The sequence below is a fragment of the Ochotona princeps genome, chromosome 2, assembly GCF_030435755.1.
Source record: "Ochotona princeps isolate mOchPri1 chromosome 2, mOchPri1.hap1, whole genome shotgun sequence".
Classification (NCBI taxonomy): domain Eukaryota; kingdom Metazoa; phylum Chordata; class Mammalia; order Lagomorpha; family Ochotonidae; genus Ochotona; species Ochotona princeps.
Genome location: NC_080833.1, coordinates 42,096,590 through 42,108,829, shown reverse-complemented (window position 1 = coordinate 42,108,829; position 12,240 = coordinate 42,096,590). Strand labels below are relative to the sequence as shown.

General features: G+C 45.5%; 1 protein-coding gene across 1 annotated transcript in view; it reads right to left on the bottom strand.

Annotated features, from left to right (window-relative positions):
• The window catches only part of ZYG11B (zyg-11 family member B, cell cycle regulator), a 64,878-nt gene that overhangs the window by 27,597 nt on the left and 25,041 nt on the right, over positions 1-12,240 (bottom strand). Inside the window, exons 3-5 of the mRNA XM_058655259.1 lie at positions 11,326-12,080; positions 6,056-6,196; positions 4,646-4,822 (exon numbers count right to left, since the gene is read on the bottom strand). Coding sequence (XP_058511242.1) covers positions 4,646-4,822; positions 6,056-6,196; positions 11,326-12,080 — 1,073 coding nt within the window. The remainder of the gene's footprint in view (positions 1-4,645; positions 4,823-6,055; positions 6,197-11,325; positions 12,081-12,240) is intronic.

Below are 12,240 nucleotides of genomic sequence, written 5' to 3'. Positions count from 1 at the left end.
ATCCAGGTCATGGAGTGGGTCCTCTCTGATGAGCTGCAACTCCCACTAGTGAGCCAGTGAGAACCAGGACTGAGGGCAGGCTTGGCTGTACAGGTGGTAGCACCACTGGCAGGAGTGTGCAGGAGTGTGTGCTAGAGGGTAGAGTTAGTTGGGCTGAGTTAGGCTTCAATGTCCAGTGATGTATACAAGATCTCAATGGGATGTGGGGCAGACTAGACCAGTCCAGTGTACATGCTGGCAGGCACAGGAACCAGAGCTGGGGGACCGGTCCAGGGGGGGTTATTGGGAGTCACTACATGAGACTGGGCAGAAGTTCCCCCTGTGGTACGTGGGGGGCGAGTGTGTGGTGGGCAGGGCTGGCTGAGCTACAGCACCCATTGGATTGCTGAGGGTGGAGAGCAGAACAAACTGATCAAGTACCCCAGTGAAGCCTGACAGCAAATTTCTGGGCCAAAGGAGACTTGGAGGTGGACTGTGACAGCCAATTGATCTTGGAAGGATTTCCTCATCCTTGGCGCAGTGCTATCAGCAGCATCTCAGAACTACCGAAACCACATGAGCAGAACCCTCAGGTAGTGCTCCACAGTGGGGACCCGGGAATGACATTGGGTGGCAGTTCCCCATCCCCCAGGGAATGAGGTGGTTGGGAGGCTGGGTGTGGTTTCTCCTCTTGTATCTCCCTTCCCCCCATATGGAAGAAGAAGAAAAAGTAAATGTGTAAACAAGGGTCTCACCCACTCTCCCCTGATCCTTGACCCTTCCCACCCTGATCAACTATGTAAACATCATCAAAAACAAAATCAAAAGATGTCAAATTTTTTAAAAAGTTAACCTGAACATTTATACATGTTTCATTTCAATTTGGTGAAACAGGATAATAAGATAATTGCTCTTATCTCCTTTTCTGGTGGCTTCTAAAGTAGCCTTGTGTTTTGTGTATTTTGAGATGGAGAGAATGAGAAAGACAGTCTGAAAGCTTTGCCTGGGTCATACCAGTAAGGAAGATAGAAGGACTCTAACTCGAAGGGCACAGGTGAGCGTGAAGAACGTACCTACTGGCTGTTGAGTGAATCAGAGAATAGAAGATTTCTGTTCTGTTTCTTTTTTGTAGTAACTGTCTTTTAAATAAATAAGTCTTGAAGAAAGGGGGTGGGTCACCACTGTGGCTCAACAGGCTAATCCTCTACGCTGTGGCACCAGCATCCCCATATGGGCCTGGTTTGTATACTGGCTATTCCACTCCTCAGTTCTTTCCATCCTTATTTCCCAATCCTTTTTATTTGCATCCTTTTTGGCTTTTTCTTGATAGTTTGCCCAGTAAATTTTAAATGTACTAAAATATTCGGGCCTGGAACAGTAGCCTAGCAGCTAAAGTCCTCATCTTCCATGTCCCGGGATCCCATATGAGTGACGATTCTAATCCCGCCAGCTCTGCTTCCCATCCAGCTTTCTGCTTCCCATCCAGCTCCCTGCCTGTGCAAGCCTCAGAAAGCAGAGAAGGATGGCCCAAAGCTTTGGGATCTGGCATCCATGTGGGAGACCCGTAAGAGGCTCTGGCTCCTGGCTTCAGATAGGTTCAGCTCCAGCTGTAGCAGCCATTTGGGAAGCGAATCAATGGAGAGATCTTCCTCTCTGTCTCTCCTCCTCCTCTCTGTATAGCTGACTTTCCAATAAAAACAATACAATAAATCTTTAAAAAAATAAAACAAAATGTTCAAAGAATTAATGTTTTGGCATTGTTGATCTTTATCATTTTTTACTCTCAATCTTTGCTATTTTCTTCTTTCTATTTCTGTGGGACATATTCTTTCTTGCTCCTGTAACACACAGGTTTACGTAGTTCCCTTTTACCAAAGAAACTTTCTATGGGATAAGGTTTTATCCCATATAAAGGGAGGCACAGTTTTTTTTTTTTTTTTTCATTTACCTGATTTACACACACTTTGAATTTTTTTTTTAAGACTTATCATTTATTTTTATTTCAAAGTCAGATATATATAGGGAGAGGAGGAGAGACAGAGAGGAAGATCTTCTGTCCAATGATTCACTTCTCAAGTGGCCTCAACAGCCAGAGCTGAGCTGATCCGAAGCCAGGAGCCAGCAGCTCTTCTGGGTCTCCCACATGGGTGCAGGGTCCCAAGGCTTTTGGCTGTCCTCTGCTGCTTTCCCAGGCCACAAGCAGGGAGTTGGATGGGAAGCAGGGCCGCTGGGATATGAACCATTACCCATATGGGATCCTGGTATGTTCAAGATGACGACTTTGGCTGCTAGGCCACCACACCAGGCCCATACACCTTGAATTTAAACCAAAGTCTACATTTCATGCACTCAGTAACTGCCCACCTTCTTTTTTTTTACAACTTTTATTTTATTATTTTTGATAATGTTTACATAGTTGAGAGGGATGTATGCTCATGTAGATCACTGAACGGGATGGGAAGGTTTGAGGAACGGGGGAAAATGAATGAGACAAATGTCTCCAATCTCCGTTTTTCTTCCTGTATCCAAGGAAAGTGGGGAGAGAAGGTAGAAGGACTGTTCCGAGCAGCCCAACTACATCAGTACCCAGGAATGGGGAATGGCCACCCGATGTCATCCCACGGTCCAAGATGTGCAGCCTGTTCTGAGGAAACTGTTTAACTGGTTTTGATACTTCTGAGATACTGTTGATTTTTTTGCTCCAAGGTTGAAAAAATCCTTCCAAGGTCTACTGGCTGACAAAATCCACCTTAGAGTCTTGATTCACCCAGATACTCACTGTCAAAGGTTGTCCAATAGTGCTGTCTGATTTGTTCTGCCCTCTGTGGTACTGGACACCCTGTGCAGGTCTCAATTAACTAGTTGTCATGGCCCCCATGAGCATCGGGGCATGCCGTCTCATGCACAGGCCTCAGCAATCAACGAGAGCCAGTTCTAACACATGCACTCCACAGTCAGACCACAGATCCTGTGATTTTCACCATGGTTGGAATTCTGAGTCCATGATTCAGTTGGTGTGGGTGTCCCCAAAGAAACCTCACCGGAGGTGACCACAGCCTGAATCCTGTGTGTGTCAGTCAGCACAGGGCCTGGCTCAGTCCATCACCCACAGCAATCTACACATATAGTGGTGTTTGCAGTCAGCTGGTCAGTCGTGTTTCCAGCCCCATCTCATACACAAACCAATAGATGCTGCGGCCCAGCCTAACCCTGTCAACCATACACTTGGCCCTCAGGCACACAAGCAGGAACTTACGCCTAATCAGAGCAACTTACAGTAACCCCCACCAGGCCCACCCCAAGCCCCGGTTCGTAAGCATGCCAGTATATGCAGCAGACTGGACCAATCTGTCCTGTATCCCATGTGGCTCTTGTATGCAAAAATGGGTATTAGCGCCTAGCTCAGATCAACCAACCTCACAATCCAGCCTACACTCATGCCCGCGGATGGCACCACCTCTCCAGCCAGGCTCATCCCCAGCCCCAGTTCTCATGCTCACCTGTGGGAGCTGCAGCCTCACAGAGGGGTACCCACAATTTCCCTGCTAGGCCTACTCCCAACCCTGGATCCTGCACTCTCCATGTGGTTCTATGGTCTAGCCTGACAGAACTACCACCAGACCCAGCACCTGCTAGCTGATGCTGCGGCAAAGCCGTCACAGTCAGCACTTACTCTGGCTCATGCATACATCAGGGGATATGGTTGCTTAGCCCAGGCTGGTTCTCCCTATAACTCAGCTTACATGCAGGATGTTGTATTCCTGCCCAGCCTGGTCTGCTCCCAGCTCTCATGCTCTCTAGTGGGAGCAATGGTCCAGCAAGGGAGTCCTCACAGACACTCTACTGAGTCTTACATGTGTTGTGGGGGTTCTATGACAAGATTGGCATGGTTCGCATCACCTTGGCATTTTCCAGGTGGTGCTACAGCCTGGCCCAGCCCGGCTTACCCTCAGTTCCAGCTCATGCTGGTGGGTGCTGAAGCCTAGCCCAGCCTGGACAGGGTCCAGTCCTGGCCTTAAGGTGAACTGGCTGGTGATGCACCCTGTCCCACACCCCATCCCAATTCTCAGATCTGCCAGTGGGTGTTAGGAACTGGCCCAGCCTGGCCTCCCCTCCCCCAGACCTGAGCCACACATATGCTGCCAGGAACTGTAACCTGGTCTGCTCTGAGCTGCTCCTTGCTTTGGTTTTTGTGTTCACCTGCAGGGACTGTGCCCTGACAAAGGAATTCCCCAAATTCCTCTATAGGGTCTTCTCTCAGTGGCAGATTTCATGCACACTGGTGGGTTCTTGGCCCAGTCTGACTTGGCCCACTTGCTGTCCTGGCAGGAACAGTGGCCTTGCCTGAACAGCCCATACCCAGAACAGATCTGCTGTGCCTATTTGATGCTTTTATTGCAAACTGAAGATCTTGTTGGAGAGGAGTCTTCATGTGTACTACTTCCTCACCACAGGGGTTGAAATGCCTTTAGTCAGGGACTGTACTCTTCAGGTGTCTTCTTCTCTCTTCCTACACACACTCATACCACAAATTTACTATCATACATCCTCCAAGGGTATTTGCATTCCCAGCCCTAATCTGGTAAGCTGAACTGCATGGCAGTAGAAGACAGGCAGAAGGAGACACTTAGAGGGCTACCTGACTGGGGGATCTTCATCTGATTACCTGCTGGTGATTGGGAAAATGCTCCATGGCCTTGAGCAGCAAGTGGGTCACATCAGCCAAGAGTCGAACAGGCATTCCTGTGGCAAGATCTTGCTTGGTTAAGTTAAATACGCAGGCGCTGGCAGCCAGCTGCACTGGCAGGTTCATGGGGTGATTCCTCATCCCAGTAACCACAAGCTGAAAGGGAAAAAATAAATGCTTTGAATTCACCTTATAAACATAAGTCCCTTTCACAGAACAACATTATTTGGTTGATCTATAATGACTTTAAAATACCTATCTTTCATGAACAAAGTGTGTGGGACACAGCCTTTACTCACAAATAGCTTCTGGCTGAGCTGGTATTCAGCTGGTCCTTCCTAGAGATTTTTCTCTAAAGCAAATGAATCATTTGAACATGTGCATTTCCAGGAGCTTGGACACTGCCGGCTGCATGGAAGGCAGTGAGTAAATCCTCATCAACTTGATCAGGATAAATCTGTGATGAACTCATCTTTCTATTTCCAACCGAGTTTACCAAGAACTGTCCTACTTTCCACTCACCTCTCCAAGGCCTAGACAACTATTTTGCACCTTTCACTGTCCCCTCAAACCCCAAATAAATATCCCCTATTGCTCACTCTCTGTTAAAGATTATTTCCATTAATACCAACAAAACTGAAAGAATATCAGGGAAGAATGTCAGATTCTGACCACAGAAATGCCCTCAGCAGCACACACATGGATACAGGCCCCTGCTTACCTGTTCCAATAATTTATCTTTTTGAGCTCCTCGCTAAATGTAATCCCTCCATGTATTTGCTAGAACATTCCATTCTTGTCTCATCAAGGGCATTACTTCACCTCTATCTCATTTGTACAGCATTTTAAAAATTCTATATTGTATAATTCATGTCCATGTAAATTCAAATTAACATACACAGCATTTCTCCCATCATGAAAAACAACACAAAGCCTTCTCTTATTTCTGCTTCTTCACCCAAATTACCACCTTTATTTCTTTGTCTCCTTTTGCAGCAAAACTCCCAACAAGAATTGTCTATTAGGGCTGGTGCTGTACCACGGTGGATTAAGATACCACCTGCAGAGCCAGTATCCCATATGGGTACTGGTTCAAGTCCTGGCTTCTCCACTTCTGATCCAGCTCCCTGCTTATACTCCTGGAAGGGTTCTTGGTTTTAGGGACTCAAATACACACAGGACAATGTTTATGCTGCTTAATGAGAGTACTATAAAACTTCAGTAATGCTGTGCAACCGTCTTCCTACTCATGGCTAATCACTTAAATCTGAGGTCATCAGCCCCATAATAAATAAAAATCAAAGACTTACATGCAAATGCTCTTCACAAAATCATCATCTATTCAGGGAGATAACTACAAAAATGTCACGATGAGCTGCTTATTCTCACCTTTAGAATCTCTGGCTTTGTCCTTTCCATCACGTGAGTTAGGCTGAAGAGGTGGAAAAGAGCTTCCCGGACAAAGAACGCTCGTTCACTGTACCGCTTCAGCGCCTCCGCGATCTGCGTCTCATTGGCCTCGCCAGACACCTTTGGAGACAGCCAAAGACAGAGTCTTAGAATACTTTTCCATTCTCTGACCTTTATGTAATTCGGTATAGAAGATGCCATCTAGGATTGCTAGGGGATGCCTGAAATAAATGGGAACTATTTATTTCAGTCCATCCAGAACAGTTCGTATATTTGTCCTAAAAAAATATGTATTAGATGATTCTGAACCTAGCAATGACCTATAGGTAAAATTTTCTGTACTGTATTTAAAATAAATCTCTCAAGATAACTAACATTTTTTATAAGGTCTTAGCATGTAGTTAGTTACCAACTCTCTTTCCTTCTTCCCCCAGCTTCCAATGTTATATAACTTGTGTTACCAATCTTTCAATAAGCCAAATTCTTTCTCAGAAAAGATCATTACTTGTATATTCTCTCTAAATGAAACCTGACTACCTTTATATTTGTATTTTCTAATTTAAGTTAAACATTTCTTTAGATAAATGAAAGAAGCACAGGAGTAAGGTAGTACTTGTGACACCAACATCCCATATAAGCAGTGGTTCAAGTCCCAGCCACTACACTCTCCATCCAGCTCCCTACTGACAGGCCTGAGAAAGCAGAAGATGGCCCAGGCTCACACAGCCCCAGCCTTTGCAGCCAGCTGGGGAGTGAATCACTGGGTAGAAGACCTTTCCTTTGTCTCTCCCTCTCTCTGGAACTATGCCTTTAAAGTAAATAAGCATTTGAAAAAACAGAAATAGGGGCTGGCATTGTGGTGTAGCCTGCAGCGTTAGTGTCCTGTATGGACGCCAACTGGAATCCCAGCTGCTTCACTGCTAATACAGTTCTTAGCTTGGGACCTGGGGAAGCAGCAGACGATGACCCAAGTACGGAGTGGTTCCTGCACCCATGTAGGTGACCATGTTCTTGGTCCCTGGCTTTGGCCTGGTTCAACCTTGGCTGTTGCAGCCATTTGGGGAGTCAGTCAGCAAAAAGAAAATCTCTTTCTCTCTCTCCCCTACCTCTTTTTCTCCCTCTCTCCCTCTGTCTAGTTCTGTCTTTCAAATAAATAAAAGTTTTTTAAAAAATAAATAAGCTTCTTGCCCACCGCCTCCCCACCCCCAGGGATCTAAATCAGGTATGCCTGAAACATATCATTCATAATCGACCCAGTAGACTGACCCTTTCAGCTCTGGATCCCTGGAGCTGGAATTGTACTTGGTTCAGGATAAGTACTAAACAAGTAGTAAATACATTCACATCTTTCTAGCTTTATCCACCCCTTCTTACCATGAGAGATTCTATTCAAAATTAAGTCTATCTAGGCATACCCCATTCATAGACAGGTTAATATAAACTTTGCATCCTGTACTATTGTGTAACCAAATATAATAGAAAGTAGCTTTTCTTAAAAGATGCATTTTATTTATTTGAAAGGCAGGGTTACAGAGGGGAAGGGGGAAACTAGAGATCTTCCATTCCCCAATAGCCACAATGGCTGGAATTTGACCATCTTCTGCTGCAAATCTGTATTTCCAATACAAATAAATAAATAAAGGCATGTCAGATTAATGGAAAGGAGAGACAGAGAAAAAGATCTTGGTCTATTGGTTCACTCCCCACATAGCCGCAATCCAGAGCTGAGCCAATCAGAAGCTAAGAGCCAGGAACCTCTTCTGGGGCTCCTATGAGGGTGCAAGGACCCAAGGCACTGGACCATCCTGCACTGCTCTTCCAGGCCTTAAGCAGGAAGCCGGATGGGAAATGAAGCAGCTGGGACACAAACTGGCGTCCATGTGAGATCTGGCACTTGCAAGGTGAGAATTTAGCCACTGAACCATAGTACTCGGCCCTAATCTTTTTCTTTCACTAAGGCAGATTTACTGAGGGAAAGATCTCCAATCCACTCCCCAAAACGCCAGCAACAATGGTGGTGCAGCCAGGAGCCAGAAGTCCCACCCATGCCTCCCACATAGGTGGCAGGCACCCAAATACTTGGACTGCAGTCTGCTGTCTTCCTGATGCATCAGCAGCAAGCTGCAACTGAAACAGCATAACTAGTACCATAACTGGTGCTCAATAAGGAATGTGGATGTCCCAAGTGGTGGCTTAGCTCACTGTGCCACAGCATCTGCCCCAGACAGGGTCTACACCAGCAATGGTACTAAGCTATATAATTCTGAAAAAGGAGACATGTAAATCTTCACTCCTGCTCTTTAACATGGGCATTATTTTTCAGCTGTCAAATTGGTAGTCAAGCAAATTAAAAGGAACACCAGTTTTGTGGATAAAGGGCAAAGTTCCAATGGTCCTTATTTTTTGAAAAAAATATTTCAATAAAGTAATTTTCAGGGTAGCTTTCGGCCTGCCAGCAAAGACACCTCCTGGGACACTGGCATCCCTTGTCAGAGGAGCTGAGCGCTCCTGATTCCAGCTTCCTGCCGAGGTGCTTCCTGGAGGGCAGCAGGTGATGGCTCAAAGACGTGGGTCCTTGCCACCCATCGGGGAGCCCCAGATTGCGTTTCTGCTTTGCACCTTCAGCCTGGCCCATCCCCGACTGTTGGAGACAGTTAGAAATCAATCAGCAAGTGGGAGATGTCTGTCTTTCTGTCTCTCTGCCTCCCAAATAACTTTTTAAATAATTCTTAAGAAATGTCTTTAAAAAGGTATTCTGAATTTTGGTTGGGTATTGCAGTCACCTTGTACCATCTCTACCAAACAGGCCTTTGTATATTTTATTCTCTCTGCCTAGAATGCTCTCTGTGAAGACAGCCACGCTAAGATCTCTACTCATTCATTTGTTCCACATAAAAACCTTACACTAAAGTCTCCCAGAAAACACTTTTATATACAGTATTATGTTTTGTCCATCTCCTTAGACTATATAATTTAAAAAGTTAAAATTTAGGGGTCAGGTCAGTGCTATGGTATAGCATGCTAATCATCTGCCTGCAGGGCTGGCATCCTATCTGAACACCGATTCTTGTTCTGTCTGCTCTACTTCTGATCCAGCTCCCTGTTTATGGTCTGAAAAAGCAGAGGCTGGGCCAAGGTCTTAGGGCCTGTGTACCCATATGGGAAACCCTAAAGAAGCTCCTGTTTCCCAGCTGTGGACCAGCCAGCTCTGGCTGTGGCAGCCATTTGGGGACAGAACCAGTGACTAGAAGCTCTCTCTCTCTACCTCTCCCTGTCTCTGCAATTCTGACTTTCAAATAAAACAAATAAATCTTTTTTTTTTTAAAAAAAAGCATAGTTTATAAGATGTGCACATAACATATTACATATAAATAAATATATCTGTATATATGTGTTTGTAATCGTATCACCACCTTTCCTATTAGACTAAACTGTGGAAGCACATTCTGTATCTTTTAATTTATTTTTGTTTTGTTTTTTTTTCTTTTTTTTATTGGAAAGTCAGATACAGAGAGGAGGAGAGACAGAGAGGAAGATCCATCTGATGATTCACTCTCCAAGTGGCCGCAATGGGGAGCCGATCTGAGCAACTGAGCTGATCCGAAGCCAGGAGCCAGGAGCCTCTTCCGGGGTTCCCAAATGGGTACAGGGTCCCAAGGCTTTGAGCTGTCCTCAACTGCTTTCCCAGGCCACAAGCAGCAAGCTGGATGGGAAGCGGGGCACCCAGGACACAAACTAGTGCCCATATGGGATCCTAGCGTGTGCAAGGCGAGCACTTTAGCCACTAGGCTACCATGCCAGGCCCCTGTATCTTTTATGTCTTTGAATCTTAAGCTGTAACAAACCCAACTGATGACTGTTAATGTAAATTTAAACCAATAGGAATGAGAAAATCTTAAGAAAATGTTCACCATTTATATAGAAGAGATTTCAGAGAATCTGATTCCCATTAGGTGTCCAAATCAAAACCTGGTTCTTAGGTGACCCCATGAAACACTGTATTGAATGGTTGAAAATACTGAAACATCATCTTGATAGCTATTGTTTACCCAGGACTTACACACAAGCTGCCCTATTATATTTGGTTACACAATAGTACAGGACGCCCAGTATATATTTACCTGTCTGTGAATGGGGTATGCCTAGATAAACTTAATTTTGAATAGAACCTCTCATGGTAAGAAGGGGTGGATAAAGCTAGAAAGATGTGAATGCATTTACTACTTGTTTAGTACTTATCCTGAGCCAAGTACAATTCCAGCTCCAGGGATCCAGAGCTGAAAGGGTCAATCTACTGGGTCGATTATGAATGATATGTTTCAGGCATACCTGATTTAGATCCCTGGGGGTGGGGAGGCGGTGGGCAAGAAGCTTATTTATTTTTTAAAAAACTTTTATTTATTTGAAAGACAGAACTAGACAGAGGGAGAGAGGGAGAAAAAGAGGTAGGGGGAGAGAGAGAAAGAGATTTTTCTTCTTTTTGCTGACTGACTCCCCAAATGGCTGCAACAGCCAAGGTTGAACCAGGCCAAAGCCAGGGACCAAGAACATGGTCTCCTACATGGGCGCAGGAACCACTCCGTACTTGGGTCATCGTCTGCTGCTTCCCCAGGTCCCAAGCTAAGAACTGTATTAGCAGTGAAGCAGCTGGGATTCCAGTTGGCGTCCATACAGGACACTAACGCTGCAGGCTACACCACAATGCCAGCCCCTATTTCTGTTTTTTCAAATGCTTATTTACTTTAAAGGCATAGTTCCAGAGAGAGGGAGAGACAAAGGAAAGGTCTTCTACCCAGTGATTCACTCCCCAGCTGGCTGCAAAGGCTGGGGCTGTGTGAGCCTGGGCCATCTTCTGCTTTCTCAGGCCTGTCAGTAGGGAGCTGGATGGAGAGTGTAGTGGCTGGGACTTGAACCACTGCTTATATGGGATGTTGGTGTCACAAGTACTACCTTACTCCTGTGCTTCTTTCATTTATCTAAAGAAATGCTTAACTTTATGCATGTAATTCTTCAGAATTGTGCAAAAGAGGAAACAGAAACTGAAAGAAACTGCATGCTCTGGGCCAGGAAACAAAGAAGATGGGCTGGTAACTAAAACTCAACTCTAGGGCAAGCATTTCCACCATACAATGCTCTACGACATACTCATGTTGTCTATCTTATTAGACACTCATTACAGCATTATTATTATTATTATTATTATTACATACACTCATTATTTTGTCTTAGGTGACAAAATAAGCTCTAACCTTCAAATGCCCCTCCCCTGTGAGGAACTCCGAGTAACCAGCATCGGTGGCCAGCAAGCCTACGAACTGCATGCTGGGCCGCTGCTGTATGAAGGCTTCCACGGCTTTATCTGTCACGTGCTTCCTCCCAGAAACGTCCAGAGAGACAAGGTTGGGGAGGATGTCCTTCTGTTCTAATAAGCGAAGAGCTATGTCCGATGTAAATTGTTTGTCGTCCGAGATGTCAAGATGGTTCAGATACTTCAGTTCCCGAACGACCTCCAGGATCTGGGTGGTCGTCATTTTTAAACATTTCAGGTGGTGCATGGTCAGAGACTTGAGTCGGTCCTTGCAGGCCAGCAGAGCGCTGATGTCAGTGATGGAGGTGTTGGAAATGTCCAGGCTCTCCAACCTTGGCAGCGAGGCCACCTCGGCCAGGTCTTCGTTGTAAAAGAGGACATTGGTGATGCTCAGAGCGCGGAGACCCGAGAGCCGGCTGAAGCATCGCTCGTAAGGATCTTCAAGGGACAGAGTGAGGGAGTTCAGCACGAGACACTGAAGATTCTGCTGGATCCACTTGTTACTGCCAAGCCCACTTATAATGTCTGTGATGGTGATGTCAGCATTCACTCCTGTGGCATCAAGCTCCACTAATTTGTGGTGGCAGAAGGCTTTCCGGAAAGCAACAGCAGAGATCTTGGCTTTGCGGATGCAAGCTCTTTTTAAGCGCATCTGGTTGCCCCTAAAAATACCAACGGTTCCATCATTCAGGAGACCTGGAGAAAACAAGCAGTATTTTAGCTTCCAGAGAAGATTAAAGGTTTAACCTTTCCATCACCCTTTATGCTTCCAAAGCATTCCCACGTCACAGTATCTCCTCTGCCAATCACAACAACACAGTCAGGTGAGGATACTGCTCCAATTTTCAGACAGATA